This window comes from Dromiciops gliroides, chromosome 4, assembly GCF_019393635.1.
Source record: "Dromiciops gliroides isolate mDroGli1 chromosome 4, mDroGli1.pri, whole genome shotgun sequence".
Classification (NCBI taxonomy): Eukaryota; Metazoa; Chordata; class Mammalia; order Microbiotheria; family Microbiotheriidae; genus Dromiciops; species Dromiciops gliroides.
In genome coordinates, this window is record NC_057864.1 from 94,712,274 (window position 1) to 94,734,039 (window position 21,766).

General features: G+C 36.6%; 1 protein-coding gene across 2 annotated transcripts in view; it reads right to left on the bottom strand.

Moving 5' to 3' along the window:
- Nucleotides 1-21,766, bottom strand: part of DENND1B (DENN domain containing 1B) — a 327,844-nt gene that overhangs the window by 127,395 nt on the left and 178,683 nt on the right. Inside the window, exons 8-9 of one of the 2 annotated variants that reach the window (XM_043962752.1) lie at nucleotides 1,699-1,758; nucleotides 18-71 (exon numbers count right to left, since the gene is read on the bottom strand). In XM_043962752.1, the coding sequence (XP_043818687.1) occupies nucleotides 18-71; nucleotides 1,699-1,758 (114 nt within the window). The remainder of the gene's footprint in view (nucleotides 1-17; nucleotides 72-1,698; nucleotides 1,759-21,766) is intronic. The other variant, XM_043962753.1, reaches the window with a different exon arrangement.

A 21,766-nucleotide genomic window follows, 5' to 3' on the forward strand; every position in this document is an offset into this window, starting at 1 on the left:
AATACTAAAATACTTACACTTTCAGGTATTGTTGGTAGTCCAGTTAAATCAGGGGCAATGAAGTAAGACTGCTAATCAATAAAAAAAAAATGTCAGTAAGAACAAAACAGTGAATGCATTTAATATAGTATAGTATTAGATACAATGGAGTGGATGAAATCAAAGAAATTACCCACCAAATTAACAAAATACTACACAGATTTCACTGAAATTAAGTCATTCTTACATGGCACAGCAAAGTTGAGAGTGAGAAGTAACAGTAAGTCTCCAGTATAAAGGATTAGGTGTTAGTGATAAATCAGTTCACACTTTAAAAGCAATTAAAATCAACCAAAATAAACCGAAAGAAGGAAATAATTCTGACAGGAGAAAAGTTTATTAAGGGAAAAAGTATAAGATTCTCATAAGTTGATAAAACACATTAACTTTGGAAAGGCTCACAAAATAAGAATGGTGACCCATTAAGACATTAAGATCTTTTAAAATTTTGTCCAAAGGCAATTCATAAGAAATGATGAATAACTATATATGATACATACATGCATGTGTATATAGATGCACATGTATATAAATACATTACAAATAATTATTTAAATAGCAATAAAACAGTTTTAACCAATTAAAGTTTGATTTCTGTTATCAGAAAGGTTTTATTGCTCATTTTTTTCCCCTGCAAGCCTCTAATTCTAACAGTTTGGAGAAAAGGAAGTATAGTTTATCACTGTAATGTTTTCTTTTTTATATAGAATGTAGCACAAAATTTTCTTAACTTTAAAACATTTACCACATCATACTTTATTTCTGAAATAACTTTAAATGTAAACCATCAGGTTTTTGTTATTTTAAAACTTCTTAGGACTTGTAATTAAATTTTGAATGAGAATATCAGATATTAAAGTAACTTTTTACCAAAAAATTCATTCTTCAACAAATGTTAACTACCTACTCTAAAGCAAGGTTCTGTTTTTCTCAACAATTACAAGACAAATAGCAATTTTTATAAAAATAGTCATTACAAATATTGACATACAAGTAGTACCACCACCATCAAAAATTATAACCTAAAAAGAGATTATACTATAATTAGCAGAAAAATTATTTTCTGTTCATTTTCATCTACAATATTAAATCCTATTTTTTATATAAGGACACAATGTTTAAAACAAACTCTTTACTACTGGAAAAAAAGCTTGATAGTGAGGACAGTACTACAGGTCTATCAGATAATAAATAACATTCATAAGTTATTATTTTCTAATGAGAAGGAATAATCCAAAGTATTATAAATCATCAAAAGATCTCTCATACTGTTACAGGAGATCTCAAGATAGAAATATAACATGAGTCATTAGTAATTATGTTTACTCCTCTTTAAAAGGTAGAACTGAATATAAATATGACCTTCTAGTTAGTTTGATTTTACTTTAAAGATTATAGAATTAAATTTCCTAAAAACTACTTTTAAAGACAACACATAAACAGAAAATATTTTAATTATCATTAGTCTTTTTTAGAGGAAGGATTAAAAATTGCCACTTCTAAAAGGACAGGTAAAAATACTTTGTAATTTTCTTTAAATCAACAGATTTTCAAATCAATAAATATTTACAGAGCACCTCTTATATACAAGGTGTTGTACAGCATGTAATTTATTTTCAACCGAAATTGTAATTTCCTTTTATTGTCCTTTTAACTCACCATTACTGGGGAAGGCAGATCTTTCAGAACTTGTTCATTGGCAATAAATCTCTCTTGGTTCTTATGTAATGCATGAGAAAAAATAATTTCATTTTGGTATACTAAGTTAAAATCACAATTGTATCACTGAGACAAGTCCATTTCAATATATTTATCACAGAATTTTATTTGGAAGGGACATCAATGGCAATGCAACTACACACATTTAACAAAAAACATACAAGAGGTGAGTGACAATTAAAAAAACATATTATGTATATATATATAAATTTGGTTAAATGCTATAAAAAAGCACTTTCACAGAAAGAAAAAAAAGGTTTAGAATATGCCTTTGATATTCTATACTGAGTTTTATGAACATTCTATGAAGTAGAATTAGTTAAAATAGATTTGGAAGCTAACTTTTCAGCATTAACCAAATAAATTTCTTCTCTATTATGCATTCAAGAAGCACCTATTAAGTGTCTACTATGCAGAAGGCATTGTGCTACAGGTAATGGAAATAGAAAGGTAAAAAAAGAAAAATAAAACAAATCGTTCCTGGTACTCAAGGGTTCTACCATGGAGGATGGATGGATGGGTGGGTGTGTGTGGGGGGGTGTAATGATGGGTCTCCTGTAGAACACAGTATTTGAACTAGTACTGAAGTAAGCTTGGGATTGTATAAGACAGAAAGGAGACTGAATTACAGCCATGGATAACAGCCTAGGCAGGGAGAAAGACAGGAGATGTAATAGGCACGTTCAAAGAACAATAAATGGATTTGTTTAGATTTAACACAATGCACAGAGAGAAATGTGCAACATTCCGGGAGAAGTAGGATGAAGTCAGAACATGATGGGTTTTAAATGTCAAACAAAAGAGTTTGGTTTTTATCCTATCCTCAAGAACCAATCAAGGTTCTTGAACAAGGGACTGACATTGTCAGAACTGTGTTTATGAACAACAATTCGGCAGTTACATGGAAAATGAACTGGAAAGGTGAGAAGTTGAAGATGCTATTTCCTTAATCTGATGTAGCCCTTGCAAGCTGAGGAATCCTCTCCAAACTTGGCCCCATTAATGAGTAGTTCTTCAAGCTGGCTATATCTCCACCCTTGGGGTTTTAAAAGCAGCCCTGGGGGGTGAAGGGTGATTCTATAATGCCACAGACATGAGTCCCCACCAGTGTACAAACCTCCCCAAATTATCTGTTGAGAATTAACGTAGTTAGCCAGACTTAAGAAGCCTTTAGAGATATTTTTCTAAGGTGGTACATTAAAGCATAGTTTGTACAAAACTTCTTGCAAAAATTCTCTGTGTGACAAACTTTCCCTCAAATACAAAATCCAGAGGAAAGAGGCCTCAAGCTTAGAGATCACACTGCCAAAAGAATAACTTACAGCCCCTGATTACTTAAAGCCCTTTTCTCCACAAGTAGAATTCTTAAAAAATTCCCTTTAGGCAAAGTGTGGTTTCTTTGCTGGGTCCCTTTTAGATGTGCTCCTGGTGGACACCCAGCTGATCTAGGAATGCCATTTAGAACACTGATGGGAAAACTGCAAGCCTAACATCCTCCAGACCCTTTGAAGCTGAAAAGTCTTCCTCTAGTCAAATAGGGATTGAGAGACCTCGCCAAGGACCCTCCTTCCACCCCATGGAGGTTCCTTCTCAGGAATAAACTAGAAAGCCAAATGTTTAATTTTCTGGGAAAATTACTACCTTTCTCAATTTTTGATACTTTACAGATGATCTCTGTGACTTGGTCAAGTGTCCCTGTACTATCATAACATGACTAATTCTAGTTGAAAGTCTTTTTATATTTAGTGTAAGAACTTTTGATTGATTGATTTACTGAGATGAGTTCTCTCATCCAGTTAGTTAAGGGTTATCAAGAGGTAGGGTGGTTTCAATATGACCCTTATACTCTCCTCCAAGTTTTAATATTTTCTGCCCAGTGCAAATCTCCTAGAATTGGTTTGGCAAAGGTAAAATCGGAGATAGTTCTTCAGTGACTTTGGGAAGGTCTGATGTTCTTTGTTTTTGGATTTCTTCCCCACTGCTTTGTGCTAAAGAGTCTCAAGAAAAGTATATTTGACACAATTCCTAATCAAACCTTATAATAAACATACTTCTATACTTCCAGATAAGTTATACAAATGAACAAACATTTTTTTACAATGTTCTAGCAGTTGATTCTATCTTGTTTGCCAAAAAAAAACCTTTCCCAACATAAAACAACAAAGGAAATAAAGCAAAAGGGAAGACAAAATAGGCCTACTTTCTCAGAGAGAAAGTCTAGGTTTCCAACAGAATTTCAAGAACAGCTGGGCCTCTCCCCACAGGGAAGAAGTCACCGCTTCACTCTTAGGTAAGAAACGAAACTGTCTTAGGTAAAAAAAAGTTTCCAAATATTGCAAGGATCTGAATAAAGATGAATTTTTTTTAAAGTTTAAAAAATTTCCATTATTTCCATAACATATAAGATCATCCTAACTGGAGTCTAGACAAAATTCTCCATGTATGCCATTCTATAGCGGGCACACCAAAATTTTTCTATGAGTCCCCAATAATTTTGAGATTCTGGCAATTTTCTTCTGGGTCCTTAGACCAAAGGGCATCTGAAGTTTATCCTAAAGGATCCTTCCACTGAAGGCAATCCTCCTGGAATTCCAAACTCATTCAATAATAGAGCAAGCAGTCCCAGTTAGAAACTAAGTAAAATAAGATCAAATAACTCCAAACAACTGTGGGGCTCCCAAGATAAGGAATTAAGCACTTTAGGATAGATGACTCAGGAGTTTCTAGGCAACCAAGCCTTTTTATACTATGGACCTATATACAGTACAAAAGGATCTCAGACAAACCACCTGGATTCATGTCACTAGGCAAGCAATAAAACTGCTTAAAACTAAAAGGCTAAGAAAAATATATAAACTATCTTATGCTTTAAGTAAACTAGGTACCAGTATGTATCTTAGGAATATAAACTTCATATTTCTCATATTTGCCTCAACATCAATATCTACTATACAGGTTCCAATAATACAGCAACCCCTCAAGGAATATACAACTACTGAAGTCTATAAAAACTGTCTCAAAAGGAACTGGTGTGACTTTTATGGCAACTCTAAAAACTGACTGTTCACAATTGCAATTTAAAACTAGAAGAAAAAAATGAAACTTTCTTTTCTAGTGGATTTATAATAATCAAGATTTAAAGCCCAGGGTAGAAGGTCTCTCCAATGGCTTCCTGAAAATTCAATTGGCCTCACATTTATCCCAAATGAACTCCTGCATGTAGCCCACATAAACTTTGCTCTCCAATTCTCATGGGAAGAGAGTCATTCAAACTTTGAATTTGCTGTACAGAGGACTTGGCTTTCCTTCTGAAATGAGAAGTTTGGTTGTCTTTTCCTTTGGACTTACTATATGATTAAGATGAATCTGTGAATATAGGTGTAAAGTAAGGAGAAGACAACACTAATGGAAAAAGGAGAGGGTACAATATCCCAGCCTCCCAAGAGGCAGAATTAGTTTTCAAGCTCCAAGTGAAATTGGTTTGTTTTTTCACCCAAGTATAAAGGGATGACTTCCAGTTGACAGCAGGTACCAAGTCTCTTCAAGAAGAACTCAATGTGGTATGGAATGTTCTGTATGATAAATTGTCTTCCAAGACAGAAAGCCAATTTTCTTTGCCTTTTCTCTTCTTTATTGCTTTTGAGATGACAAAGGGCATTTTACACCAAGGCAGATAGATGCTGAATACTAAGCAAGGACTAAACTTTGTGAAATAGTCTTTGCTGAATCTGTGTAACATTTTATTTGGAGATAACTTTAATTATCATCTGCAAATGTATGTGAGACTGTATTAGATCTTGCCACATTGACTATTTTGAAACTCTGTGTGGCACTGGAAAATCAAGTGACAGGACAATGCTTATACATCCCTGAGACCCCAGAGTATATTCTGGATTAGAGACATGGAGAATGCATTTAAAAGGTACCCAGCTCATTTTCTTAGAATGGCACATTTTTTAAAAATTAAATGAGGGATTGTAACCGACTGGCTAAGGAGCTGAGCCCTTATAAGCATTTATTAGCATACTCTGTTAATGCAATTCCCCACATGCAAGGGGTTGGGGAACCTGATTAACATACAATAAGAGGGCTTTGGAGAGATCTGAAGTATGCCACAGACATTCTCCAACTGGCACTAGTTTGGTAAGCAAATACATCATGAGGAATAACTTCTCAGAATGGCTTCAGAGCCAGAACTGGGGGATTATTCAAAAGACGTAAACCAACTAAGTTAATTTTGTCCTTTTCTGCTAACTTTCTCCTGCCTGTTGGTGTTCTAATGAGAGGAAACATTGGGGAGAAAATTTGGGTCCTCTTCATCCAAGCCCAACATACAGCCCATGAATACAGGCCTCCATTTTTGCCTTGGTTGTTATTCTTTTGTTTTGGGCTAAGGAGATCAATTCTATAAATTCCCAAAAGGCTTTAAATCATGTCCACTCCAAGTTGTTCTTTTAGTAGTTTCAGTTTTAAGGCCCAGGGGAACAACCTTTGGATCCAGCTCAATAGTAACTGAGACAAGGACTCATTTGCACATGAACTTAGTGGGGACAAGACTATAGAAACTGTTAAGTCTGAGTTTACTCTCTTGACTGAAAGAGATGGAACATGGGAAAGTGTACCCCCAAAAGATTTAGGGTGGATTTTGTGTTCTCTTCTTGCCATATCTTTAAAAAATTTCCCCTACCCTGTCCCTTTAAACTGCTGAGTACTGGCTGTTTTTTCCCTTTAAATTTTCAAATGGGTTTTTTCAACTCCCTAAATACCCTGTTTCTGATTTTACTCTGTTTAACCAGACAAATAAGATCATGTTAATGCTTTGTTTTTGTAGATTTTCTATTTTTATTTTTGTTAGAAGAGCCAGCAAGGTGCTCACACAAGGGTGCTCCCCCTCTCCCAGCCATGCTTTTTCAGAGAAACCTCTGATTTCTGCAGCTTGTCCCTACAACTTGAATGTAACCTCTTTTGGGGGGAAGGGCTATTTTCTTTTTGTCAATGTTAACACAGTGCCAAGAACAGTGCCTGCCCCTACCAGGCACATTAAAAGGTTTTGTTGAATTAATGAATAAAATGATTGCATGCTGGTGGAAGATGGGACATCAAACTCAAGGAATGTCTGTCTAGTCTACCAGTTTGCTTGGAACATGATGTATATATATGTGAAATTAACAAAAAAGAATTCTACAAAGTAGGGTCTAAGCACAATTGTGAAAGACTGTAAATGGGGCATTGAACGATCACTTTACTTATTATGTCATAGCTGTGTGACCCTGGGCAAGTCACTTAACCCTCACTGCCCCCCCCCAAAATAATAATAATCCACTGATCACCTCTGGAAAGAGATCCCAAAATGAAAATTTCCAGGAATATTATAACAAAATTCCAGAACTTCCAGGTCAAGGAGAAAATACCTCAAGTAGTCAGAAAGAAACAATTCAAGTTTGGTGAAGCCACAGTCAGGATAACCCAAGATCCAGAATCTTCTACATTAAAGGACTGGAGGGTTTTGTAAGATGATATTCTGGAGGGCAAAGGAACTGGGATTATAACCAAGAATCACTTACCCAGTAAAACAGTATAATCGTTCGGGGGGAAATGGGAATTCAATGAAAGAGAGGACTTTCAGGCATTAATGATGAAAAGACCTGAACTGAATAAAAAAATTGACTTTCAAATACAAGACCTTAGAGAAGCATAAAAATGGCAACTGAATGGAGTATATTTAGATAGAAGGCACAGGTCTGAGTTGAATATGAAGGGATGATATCTTTTAAAAAATAAAATTAAGGGGTTAGAGGAATGCACTGGGAGAAAGGGAAAGGGAGAAATGGAATGGGGTAAGGTATTACATAAAAGAAGTAAGAAATAGCTTATGGTATGGAGGGGAAGATGGGGGAGGTGCAATGGAGTGAGTGAGCCTTACTCTCATCAGAACTGGCTCAAAGAGGGAATAACATACACACTCAATTGGGTAGAGTAATCTCTCTTACACTGCAGGAAAGTAGGAGGGGAAGGAGATAAGGGGGGAGGAGTGAAAGAAAAGAGGACAGATTGGGGGAGGGGGCAGTCAGAAGCAAAACACTTTTGAGGAGGGATAAGGTGAAAGAAGACAGAAAACAGAAAATATCATGGAGAAGGAATAGGATGGAGAGAAATACAGTTAGTAATAGTAAATAAACTGTAAATAACTGAAAAAATTTGAAGCAGAGGCAAGAGCTATGCAAGAATGATGATGATGATGATTGAAGAGGAAGAGGGTTGATTGATGAGGAGGAGGGCTGAGGATTGATTGATGGTGGTGGTGAGGATTGATTGAGGATGATTGCAAGGATTGATTGAGGATGATAAAATGCATGGTACCTACTTTGCTGGGCTATTGGGAAGAAAATTCTTTGTCAGCTATAAGGTACTATATAAATGTTATCTATTGCTGTTTCTGCAATAATCAACCTCATGGGTTTATTGTAGGAAAATCTCTATTTAAAGTACTGAATAAATGTAGTTTACTATAAAAAAATGATGAGCAGGATGCTATCCTGAAAAAGACTTACATGAGCTGATGCAAAGTGAAATGCACTGTATACCAAATAACAGCAACATTGTAAAATGATCTGCTGTCAATGACTTAGTTATTTTCAGCAATATAATGAGCCAAGACAACTTAGGACTTAGGAAAAATGCAATCCATCTACAGAGAGAACTGATGGCATCAGAATACAGATTGAAGCATAATTCTTTTATTAGTTCTTTTTTCTGAAGTTTTTTTTTGTCTGTTTTATTTCACAACTTGACTTCTGTGGAAATGTTTTGCATGACTACACATGTGTAACTTATACTGAATTCCTTGAGTTCTTAAGGTGGGGTGGGGAGGGAGGGAGGAAGAGAACCTGGAACATGAAGTTTTTTTTTTAATTGATGTTAAATTTGTTTTTACATGTAATTGGGGAAAATAAAATTCTTTTTTTTCCAGGGCAATGAGGGTTAAGTGACTTGCCCAGGGTCACACAGCTAGTTAAGTGTCAAGTGTCTGAGGCTGGGTTTGAACTCAGGTCCTCCTGAATCCAAGGCCAGTGCTTTATCAACTGAAGCACCTAGCTGCCCCTCTGAAGTCTTTTTTTTTTTGGTGGGGGGGAAATAAAATTCAAAATAAATAAATAGATATTTTTAAAAAGACTATGTTTAAGCGGTCTAGATAAATGATAATGAGGGCCTGAATTATTGGAAATAGATTTAATATGACCCAAGAACTGATCAAGTATAGGATAAGGGGTGAAGGAAAGCGAAGAGTCAAGGATGATTTCAAAGTTACAAACCTGGATGATCAGGAGAATAGTGCCCTCAAAAGAAACAGAAAATTTTAAAGGAACGGCAAATCAAAGGGAAAAGATGATGTCTATAGTTCATAAATCTAAGCCACCAAATTAAACTCCTTAAGTCAACAATTTAGTCACAAAAATAAAAATTACCCATGAAAATATAGCTAATAATACAAGACAGTATGAAAAGACTTTTTTAAAAACTAGATTGATGAATAATGTATAATGCCATAACTATGATATATCTTGATTTTTTTAACAAATCAGACAGAATATTTCAAAGTATCCTTATAGAAAAGAGAGAAACCTTAATGACAATGTAATTAGATACATATTTTACTTTGAAGCAGCTAGGTGGAACTGTGCACAGAGTGCTAGTCCTGGAGTAAGGCACATCTGAGCTTAAATTCAGCCACAGATACTTACTAATTGTGTGATTCTGGGAAAGTTACTTAACCTCATTTTGCCTCTGCTACCTTAACCATAAAATTGGGACAAAAATAGCATCTATCTTCCAGGTTTGTGAATCAAATGAGATATTTGTAAAATCCTCGACACAGTGCCTAGCACATAGTAGGTGCTTAATGAATTCTTGTCCTTTTTCCTTCCTTATCCCTATTTCACTAATTGACTATACCCATGTCTAATATAGACGGAGGTCATGACTAGAATGTCATGAGGTTCAACAAACAATGGAGGAAGACAGAGAAGGCTTTCTTGTTGAATCTGTAGGTAACAAATTCCTCTCTGGTTTCCACTCCTGATTCTATGGACTTTTTCTACCATGCTATATAGTAGCTTTTTTATCCTGGAAGTTCACCCCTTACCACCTCCAACAGCTTTTCACCTTCCTTATATGTGTGGTCTTTTCCTATTAGATTATAAGTTCCTTAAGGGCAAGGAGTATCTCCTTCATCTTGTATTTGTATTCTCTACAGTTAGTACTGTTCCTGGCAAAGAATAAGTGCTTAATACTTATTGACTGGACTGAAAGCTGTAAGGTATAGCTAATAAAATGTATGGTTGAATTTAAATATTTTTGAAAGGTAAATAAGCTAGAATAATGGGCCAAATTTAGCAAAATGATATATAACAAACAAATTTAAAATTCAGCATTTGTCATAATTTTGCACTCCAGAGTATAGCTGGGTGGCGCAGTGAATAAAGCACTAGTGCTGTAATCAACAGGATCTGAATTCAAATCTCACCTCAGACACTTATTAGCTATGTGACCCTGGGCAAGTCACTTAACCCTAATTAAATATTCAGGGCCATCTCCAGTCATCCTGATATCTATCTTGCCACTGGACCCAGATGCTCTGGAGTAGACAGTGAGGTTGTTGACCTTGCACAGCCCTCCCTGACTTGAATTCAATTCAGTGCAGGTCATGACATCACCCAGATGTCATGGTCCTCTTTGAGAATGAAGGAAAAACAACAACAACAATAACAGCACTCCAGAGGGATATAGAAAGATCTAAACCCCCTTCTCTAAGATGAAATACAGAATGAATGATATCTCCATTGACAATAATTTATGTGAAAGGAAAAAAAAGCCTGAGAGTCTTAGATGACAAGTAGAATAATTCAAAGGTGTGACAGAGGTACAAGAAAAGCTAATTTTATCCTGGACTAGGATAGCTAAAGCACAAATCAACGGGGATCCCTAGTACACTGCACTGGTCAGATAAACCAAAGCTATAATACTATGTTCTGGTCTGGACAACATATTTTAAGAGACCCTATTGAAAAAGTCTGATGTGATCAAAGGAAGGCAATCATAATGGGTGAGGAAACCTCATTTGGCAACTGGTTGAAATGACTGGTAATATTTGACATAAAGAGGATGAAATGGGAAGAGGGAGGTGGAGAAATGCAAGCTAGCTGTCTTCAAATATTTAAAGGATTAGCATGTAGATTTAAAATTCTAGTTAGCTCCAAAAGGTAGAATGGTAGAATTTCCAAGAAGGCCCATTTGGGAATCAGTATAGGAAATAACAGGAATTATTATTTCTGTCTAAAAATGGAATGGGCTTCTGGAAAGCAGTTTAAAGCCATGCAAAGAGAGTGATTAAAATGGCTTTCCCTTTGACCCAGAGATTCTACTTCCAGTCAGATGCATGGAGATTAATAAAAAATGAGAAGCTCCACATACACCAAAATATTTGTAGCATAACTTTATATATAGCCATTGGAAACAAAGTAGATGCTTAGCTATTGGGAATGACTAAACAAGTTGTGTAATATAAATTTAGTAGAATATTATAGTGCTTTAAGAAAGAATGAATATGGTGAATATAGCAAAGCATGAAAAGATTTATAAAAATAGATATGAAGTGAAGTAAACAAACAGAAAAGCAATATGCGCAATATGCACAATATGCACAATGACTACAGCAATGTAAACAAAAAGAACAACTAAACAAATGAACCTGAAGGCTAGAAAACTTGCATCACCAATCTCAACTCCAAAGAAGAGATATATGTATGATAATGTACCTTTACCCACTTCTTTACAAGGATGGGGAATTGGGGGTTTGGAACAATAAAAATGGAAGGTTTTATGGGAATATTAGTTTTACTAAACTGCTTCTACTCTCTCCCCCGTTTTCCTCCTTTGTAATAAAGGATAAGGAGATGATAATAATAGCAGCTAGCATTTATATTAGCATTATAAGGTTGGAAAAGCCCTTTTATAATTATTATCTCATTTTATTCTCACAACAACCTTAGAAAGGGGTACTATTGCATCATCTCCATTTTAATGATGAGAAAATTGTGACAGAGTTAATTGCCCAAAGTCACACAGCTAGAAAGGGTCTAAATCAGAGTTTGAACTCAGAACTTCCTGGTTCTAGGTCCAGTACTTTAACTTCTGCTACCTAGCAGCTTCTAGGTAGCTAGGCAGATGCAGCCAACATGGCACAGATGATAAAGACCTGGGTTAAAGTCTTATTTCTGATACCTACTGGAAATGTGACCCTGAGAAAGTCACTTGACTTCTTAGTGCTCCAGGAAACTCTTTAAGACTAAGACTATAAATTGCAAAGAAAATGCCTAACAGCACTGAGAGGCAATTTTCTCACTTAGGAGTTCTCTATACCAATGAAATCACAAGTCTAATCCCTATACCCAAAAGGGAGAGCTCTCTGAAAAGGTGACAGAAAAGAGATATATTGTGAAATATAATAACAAGCATCAGCAAAAAATATGAAATTTGGAATTGCTGCTTAATAACATCATGAATTCCTCAACTCAGGTATTCATGCAGAGACTGGTGACACTCTCAGAATTGAACTGAAACAGTTGTTGCATAGGAACATGACTAAAAGAACCACTAAGCACCTTTCTATAAGATTCTATACAGCTATAAATGCCAAATAAGTGTACAGATAATATATGCTACTGAAGTTTAGAGAAGAGAAATAAGTTCAGAGAAGGAAAAGATTATTTCAGGGTGGAAAACAGGCTCAACAAAGAAGGTACGTCTTGGAAAAGCACTAGTTTTCAGGTTAAGTGAAGAAAGGCAGGGGGGAGCAAAGTGGAATACTGCATGATCCAGGATATGCAAGTGTTGAAGCAATCATATTTGTTCACAGAACAAGGTAAAGTTTTGCCAGAATGATAGGTTCATGTAGCAAATTTACAGGAGATAATATAGGAAGAAGGCTAATGGAAAACTAATGAATTATAAGCAGGAAAATAATAAAATATAAAATGTGAAGTTTAAAAAAATTAATTTACAGACTGGAAAAGAATGAGATTGGAGGATGAAATAATCAATTAATCATCAAGCATTTATAAGCACCTGCTATGTGCCAGACACAGACACAGACACACAGAGACACAAAGACAGACAGAACACACACACACACACACACACACACACACACACACACACACACACACACACACACACACTGCTAGATTATGAGCTGAACGGTTAAAGGAAAAGAAAACTGTTAATATTCTCAAGTACTTTCCTATAATAAAGAGGAAGTATTATTGGCTATCCACTTAGAAAGCTGAATCACCTCTCCCCACCCCACTACAAAGGGGTGGTGGTGGTAATTAGGAAATGCTTTAATTATGAAGTTATATCTAGAGTGATTTATACTGAAGTTACATTTTACCCAAGTTAGTCTTAAGAAACTCCAGTCTTAAAGATTGATTTTTGCCATAAGGGTTGAAAAAGAAAGAGATTATCTGCCATTCTGGAGGTTTATAGCTATAATATGGTACTTCATTAGATTCTGATGACTGCATTTGTACATCAGGGTGGATTTTAAGCTGTTTTTGAGAAAGAAAAATACTAGTAGAAAAGACTGTTGAGTAAAAATCTTTTATGTGTTTTTTTTAGAAGGCCTGATAAATTTTTATTTGCTAGCTAATTTATTGCAACAACTTGAAAGTATTGATCACAATTATGTCAAGACCTACTGTGATTAATGAGACTTTGCTATTTGAGGTGAAACCCTTTGGGACTCTAAATAGTCCTTTTGAGCTTTGTTTTCAAGTGTGTTATGTCTTTGGGCCAATGTGCCACCACTTCAAGAAAAATACAGCTCAAAGGAGTGATATCTGAGATCTAAGGCTAGTGAATAAGTTTGAGAGGGCAATCTTGGAAAGGCTAAAATTTGGACCCACCTAATTCATCTTCCCATATAGAAATCTCACCACCTGGTTAGTTCTGAGCCTAGCTATGTATCTTGCCATATACTTGGCTGCTTATGCTATTCTTATACATGTGTTCAGTCATTCTGAGCCCTTGAGCTTAGGCCTGAAGGACTAGTACTAATGATATTATATTCATGTCCCTGCTTCTTCCTTTTTTGGCAAATCTCTCTAACCAGAGAAAGTTAAGCTGTGAATTTTAAAATGAATCTTGCTGCAACAATACCTTAGTACCTCTTACTATTTTCAATCTAAAACCATATCCTGAACAACTAAGTAAAGAGTATTTGGGCTTGTCATCTACCTGTTGAGCTATATATCTGGTATAAAATAAGGTCCTTAAATATTTCAAAATGATGTAAGAATAACAGGGCATCGACACAACTGGTCCATAAACTGGACCAAGTGTTTATTCTATTCATTATTAAGCTTAAAGTAGAAACATCTTCAGTTTGGGGGGTTGTATGTATATGTGCAAACATACAAAGATGCATATATGTATTTTGTACATACACACATATACACACAAATATGAGGCAGAAACGAGTAAGGAGTACATTCCAGGCAGGCAAAGGGGACAATCAGTGCTAGACAAGAGATGAATCTTCATGTACACAAAATGGCAAAGAGACTGGTATGGTTGTACTACTAAGTTAAGTGGAAAATGAAGGCTAGGTTGCAGAAAGAGTTCACTTGAGGTGGAAGGTGAGGAAGAAGGGACAGAGGCAGGCCTGGGCTTTATGGAAAAAAGGATAAAGGCCTTAAATAGCATAATGCTAATAGAATAGAAATGCCTTATGTCAACCTCAAATCATGGGGCACATCCTATATGGGAAAAAATAATTTCAAAAAATTATACTTTGGGGAAAACACCAATTGAAAGCAGGTTAGTATCAAGAAAACTTTGTTTTGAGTATGAGAGAAATATGGAAAGAACTAGTTTTCAGTACTAGCTTTTTCACTTACTAGTTATATAACCTTGGGCAAGCCATTAATCTCGTCAAAAAGCATTTATTAAGTGCTTTCTATGTGGCAGGCACTATGTTAAACGCTAGGAAATATATTATGACAGCCAAGAGGATAAAACAAAACTCACAAGTGGCAGAAGACAAAGGTTGAAAAAATTTAGATAGGGGAGCCAGGTAACAGCTGATGGAAGTCCAATGATGGTCCTCTATTATATTTCAAGATTATTCTCGCTGACCCCTCCTTTTACCTTACTCCTTCCCTTCTCAACCATTTTTTATTCTTTATTGATGAAGCTCTCTGGGACGGGGATAGAGAAGAAATATAGGTAATATAAAAACAACCCTGTTAACACTAGTTTATGTTTAGAATTATCTACCCTTATTATTTCTATAATCATCTTATCTCAAGTACTACAAATGCAAACAATATGAACCCATGAAAAAGCTTCACCTCAGAGCCACTAAACATCAATACAAGAAAGGCTTTCCTCAAGGAAATCCTAGGAATGCTAAACTTGCAGTGAACAACTAATTTACTAATTAGGATGTGAAAGAAAAAGCAAAAATAAGCTAATATGTAGGACTGTTTTCAGGATAGTTCTGTCAATGATATTGTAATGAGGATAAACAACAATAAATGAAGATATGCTGAGCCATTAGTTGAAGAATTTGGAAAAAGAATGAATGAGGTCCAGTATCTAAAATATTACGAAAAAGGATGCATAGAGAAAATATATGTTATTAAGTATACAGCCTTAAATTTCTGTTAGGAGGGATTATAGCTATATATTTTGTGATGAAAACTTGTTTCTGAGCTGTGTGGGCCAATAAATACTTAGCTAAATACAGATTTTCTATATTACTGTGTGAAAGACAACCCAAACCAAAAAAGCTCTAGTTTCAGTTACCTTTCTGAAAGTATAGCTTGGTTCCAATTGTGAAGTGGTCACATTATTTGATTTCACACTATATGAAATTATAGCTTTATGTAAAGTATCGTAAGTATCAAGAACAATGGAAATATAAAACAAAAAATTAAATAAGCTTTTATTTGTTTATTAATATCGGCAAAGAATAAGAAAAATCTATTTCTGATTCAAGTTTATTAGAAAATAATAAAGTAGTTACAGACAGAAAAAACAATTAATTTACTGAATATCATATGTAAAGATAAGCCTAACTAATTATATGATGAAAAACATTATTATTACTGCTTAAAATATTTAGCAGACTAGAATGAACTATGTTCTTTCTTTAAATCTTCATGTAAATGCAGAGTTTATCCACATCTCTGATAATTTTCAGGGGGGAGCAAAGTGGAATACTGCATGATCCAGGATATGCAAGTGTTGAAGCAATCATATTTGTTCACAGAACAAATATGTTTAAAAAAAAAAAAACAAGACCAAATAAATACCAAAATGTGCTTCAGGAGGTATTTAGCATTTTTCATGAGTATTTGGAATTGTCATGGATCAAAATATCGATCAGAGATGCTAAGTCACAATTGATTATCATTACAATCTTGCCATTACTATTTATCTGTTCTAGTTCTGCTCATTTTACTTTGTACCAATTCATATAAATTTTCCCAGGATTTTCTGAAACTATCCCCTTTATCATTTATTTTAGCACAATCACCTGTACTCATATCCTCTAACCATTTATCAGTTAGGGAATGACTCTTATTTTTATATATCTGGCTCAATTCCTATATATTTGAGAATTGAGACCTTTATCAAAGAAATTTGCTATAATTTTTTTTCCTTGTTCCTGCTTTTCTTCTAATTTTGGCTAAATTTGTTTTGTTTGTACAAAATATTTTTATTTTAATATAATTAAAGTTATCCATTTTACCTCCTATGAGTCTACTTTTTGTTTGGTAATGAACTCTTGTATTCATAGATGTGACAGATAACTTTTTTCCTGTGGTTCCCTTTATATTTAAGTCATGTACCTATTTTGAGTTTATCTTAGTATATACAGTGTGAGATCTTCGTCTATGCTTAGCTTCTGCCTGAATACTTTCCAGTTTTCCTAGAAGTTTTGTCAAATAACAGGTAGGATCTTTGGGTTTAACAAAAAATAGGTTACCATGCTCATTTGCTTCTATAATTGTGTACCTAATCTATTCCATTGATCAATAACTCTATTTGTTATCCAGTACCAAAATATCTTGATGATTATCACTTTGTAGAATAGTCTGAGATCTGGTATTACTAGGTTACCAGCCTTCACAAATTTATTTTCATTGATTCCCTTGATACTCTTGATCTTTTGTTTCTCCAGAGAAATTTTGTTATTTTTTTTCTAGCTCTATTAAGTAATCTTTTAATAGTTTGATTGTATGGCACTGAATCAGTAACATTAGGTGGTTCTGTTATTTTTATTGTATTAGATAAGGCTAACTATGAACAATTAATATTGCTCCAGTTGTATAATCTATATTTGTGTAGTGTGTTATAATTGTGTTTATATACTGTCTGTGTGTATCTTAGCAAGCATGCATCCAATTATCTTACATTGCCTAGAATTAATTTAAACCATTTTTTTTCTATCTCTTCTTGCTGGGTTTTGTTGGCAAAATGTAGTCCATGATTTGTGTGGGCTTGTTTTGTATCCTTTAACTTTACTAAAGGTTACTTGTTTCTATTAGTTTTTTAATTGATTTCCTAGAGTTCCCTAACCATATCATCTGCAAAAGTTATAGTTTTGTTTCCTCACTGTCTATGCTTATCCCTTTAATTTTTTTTTTCTTTCAACACAATGAGGGTTAAGTTACTTACCCAGGGTCACACAGCTAGTACATGTCAAGTGTCTGAGGCCGGATATGAATTCAGGTCCTCCTGAATCCAGAGCCAGTGCTTTATTTATTGAGGCACCTAGCTGCCCCTCTTTCATTTGTTTTTATTTTCTTACTGCTATAAGTAGCATTTCCAGTACAACATACTGAATAATAATGATGATAATGGACACCCTTCCTCCAACTGCTGATCTTATAACGGCTTCTAAGTTTATTTCTTTTACAAATAATGCTTGCTCTTGGTTTTAGATAGATACTACTTTTCATTTTAAGAAGAGTTCCATTCATTCCCATATTTTCTAGTGGTTTTGATTTGAATGTCATGTTTGTCAAAAGCTTTTTCTACATCTATTAATATAATCACATTTTTGTTGTTTTTGTTATAGTTAATTATGCTTATAGTTTTCTTAATACTGAATAAGCCCTGCATTCCTGATATAAATCCAGCCTGGTTATAGTGTGTAATCTTTTTGGCATAGTTCTGAAATCCCTTTGTTAATACCTTATTTAAAATTTTTTACACCAATATTCATTACGGAAATTTGTCTACACTTTTATTTCTCTACTGTTGCTTGCTCTGATTTAGGTATCAAAACCATATTTGTGTCAGAGAAGTAATTTGGTAGAACTCCTTGCATACTAACATTCTCATACAATAAACCAAGTATAGTTATATGATTTGGTGTATTATCTAAATTCAGTAATTTTTATATACAATATTGTTGTCTTTGCAATATTTTTCAACAGATAAGCTTAAATAATTTGAAAACAATCTTTAAAAATAGCTTTAACCATTCATTCTTTTATTTGCCAGCTGGTTGTAGCCTCTCAAGAGGATTTAGTGTGCGGCCCTTGGGCTCGCAACACTGAGCTGTGCCACAGGGGAGGCCATGGTGGAACCAGGGCAAGCCCAGGCCTAAGCTCCAACCCAAACCCAGGCCCAAGTTTAGGCTCCGCAGTCCCAGAGCGTGCAGCATCCAGCTCTGGCTCTGGCTCTGGCTCTGGCTCTGGCTCTGGCTCTGGCCCCGGCCCCAGCCCCAGCCCCAGCCCCTGCCAGCCAGAGGAAGGCACAGCTGCCCCCTGCCAAGAAGCTGGAGAAGCTTGGGGTCTTCTCGGCCTGCAAGGCTAATGATGCTTGCAAGTGTAATGGCTGGAAGAACCCCAAGCCTCCCACCACTCCCCAAATGGACCTACAACAGCCTGCAACCAACCTAAGTGAGGCCTGCCAGAGCTAAGAACATTTCCTGGCTGACACCACCTGAAGGAAGTGTCTGAGGATGAGATCAACAAGCTGTTGGGGATGGTGGTGGATGTAGAGAATCTCTTCATGTCTGTGCACAAGGAAGAAGACACAGACACCAAGCAGGTTTACTTCTACCTCTTCAAGCTTTTGAGAAAATGCATCCTACAGGTGACATATCCAGTAGTAGAGGGGTCACTGGGAAGTCCCCTCTTTGAGAAGCCCAATATTGAGCAGGGTGTACTGAATTTCATGCGGTTTAAGTTCAGCCACCTGGCCCCAAGGGAGCAGCAGACAGCGTTTGAGCTCTCAAAGATGTTCCTGCTCTGCCTTAACTACTGGAAGCTGGAGATTCCTGCCCAGTTCCAGCAGAGGTCACAGGGTGAAGATGTAGCCACCTAAAAGGTCAATTATACCAGGTGGCTGTGTTACTGCCGTGTCCCACAAAGCTGTGACAGCCTGCCCTGCTATGAGACAACTCATGTCTTCAGATGCAGCCTCCTGTGGTCCATCTTTACTGTTACCCGACGATAGCTGCTGGAGAAGTTTCGAGTGGAGAAGTACAAATTGGTGTCTGAGAAGAGGACACTTATCCTTACCCATTCCCCCAAGTTCCTGTACATTTTGGAGGAAGAAATCTATGGGGAAGTTCCCCTATCTGGGAATCAGGGTTCACCATGCCTGCCTCAGAGGAGCCATAGTTAGTTCCCTGGCAAGCCACTTTAAGTGCTGCAGCTGTGCCATGTGCCTCGTTATTCACCCAAAGCCTGGGTGGCAGCAGCAGCAGCTCCCTTGACCTTTGCCCTGGAGCGGCAAAGCCCATGCTGGGGGAGAAGAGCGTCATGGGATCATCGAGTTACATGTCATAGGAAATTCACTGGCACCAAAGGCCAGTCAGCATGTACCACTCTGGCTGGTTGAGCTGCAGAATGTTTTTTCTCATCAGCTCCCCCGAATACCCAAAGAGTACATTTCCAGGTTTGTGTTTGACTGGAAGCACAAGACATTGGCCTTCATCAAAGATGGATGGGTCATTGGGGGAATCTGCTTCTGAATGTTCCCCACCCAGGACTTCACAGAAATTGTCTTCTGTGCAGTCACTTCCAACAAGCAAGTCAAGGGATATGGGACTCACCCCATGAACCACCTGAAGGAGTATCATATCAAGCACAAAATCCTCTACTTCCTCACCTACACAGATGAGTATGCCATCAGCTACTTGAAAAAGCAGGGATTCTCCAAGGACATCAAGGTTCCCAAAAGTTGCTACCTGGGTTAAATCAAGGATTATGAGGGGGCCAGGATTCCCTATACTGAGCTTTCCCATATAATCAAGAAGCAGGAGATAATCAAGAAACTGATTGAATGCAAACAGGCTCAGATTAGGAAGGTGTACCCAGGTCTTAGGTGCTTCAAGGAGGGTGTAAGGCAGATCCCTGTGGAGAGTCACTGGCATCTGTGAGACGGGATGGAAGCCTTTGGGAAAGGAGAAGGGGAACGAGCTCAAGGACCCTGACCAGCTCTATACAGCCCTCAAAAACCTGTTGGCACAGATCAAGACCCACCCCAGTGCCTGGCCCTTCATGAAGCCTGTGAAGAAGGCAGAGGCTCCAGACTATTATGAGGTCATCCACTTCCCCATCGACCTGAAGACCATGACAGAGTGTCTCAGGAGCCATTATTATGTGACTTGGAAGCTCTTTGTGGACAACCTCCAGCGGGAGATCACCAACCGCCATGAGTACAACCCCCCAGACAGCGAGTACTGCCGCTGTGCCAGCGCCCTGGAGAAGTTCTTTTATTTCAAGCTAAAAGAAGGGGAGCTTATTGACAAGTAGGGGGACCCCTGCTGGGCTCTGTGACCTGCCTGCTACTTCCCAGCCCCCAGCCTTGGGGCTCGTTAACAAGTTAGGGAACCACCAGAGGGCTCTCCGACCTGTCCCCTGACCTGGGGGGGGGCTCAATGACAACTAGAGAGACTCTACCAGGCTCCCCAACCTGCTTCTTCTTCAGCCTCTTTACTTTGGGGGCTCATTGCCAAGTAGGGAACCTCCCACTGGGCTCCCTGACTTTGAGGGCTCATCTACAAGTAGGGGGCTTCCAGTCTTTCTCAGTCTTTTCTCCTCCACCTTTAATTTCTGGAGTCAGACTCCTCCCAGACCCTTCCTGCATCCTTTCCACCTCATCAAAATATACTTCTAAAAGTTATAGCTATCAACTTATGTTGCCAAGGTGGCAGAATGAAGCAGGAACTCCTTGGAATCCTCCCAAATTCCCCTCTAAAAATCATCTCACAACTGATTTAGGAGCAAGGAAGCAGCTTACTAGCTCAGCAGGGAAGGTTTTTCTCACTGGGGTGGGAAGGGAACAAGGTCCAGGCACAAACTTAGAAGTACAGAGCAGTGTCAAAATAAAACTAGAACCTGGTTTTATTAAAAAAAAAAGAAAGAAAGAAAAGATGAGCCATTGGTTAATTTGATTTAAATGAGGGAAAATAAAAGCAAATTATAGTACCAAAAAGGAAAGTGGTGACTCTACCACCAATGTAGAGAAACTGAAGAAATAATTAGAAGCTATTTTACCCAATTAAATGTAAATAAATTGGACAATCTTGAAATGAATGAATATTTACAAAAATATAAATTTTTCAGATTAACAGAAATGACCCAATCTTTGAAAAAAGGAATTGAGCAAGCCATTAATGAACTTCCTAAGAAAAAATACCCAGAGCCAGGTGGATTCAAAAGTGAATTCTACCAAACATTTAAAAGAACAATTAATTCCAATACTATACAAGCTAATTGGAAAAATAGGCAAAGAAGGAATTCTACCAAATTCCTTTTATGACATAAATGATACCTAAACAAGAGCTAAAACAGGGAAAGAAAATCATAAAACAATTTCCCTAATGAATATTAATACAAAAGTTTTAAGTAAAATACCAACAAGAAGATTACAGCCATATATCACAAGGTTCCTATATTATGACCAAATGGGATTTATACAA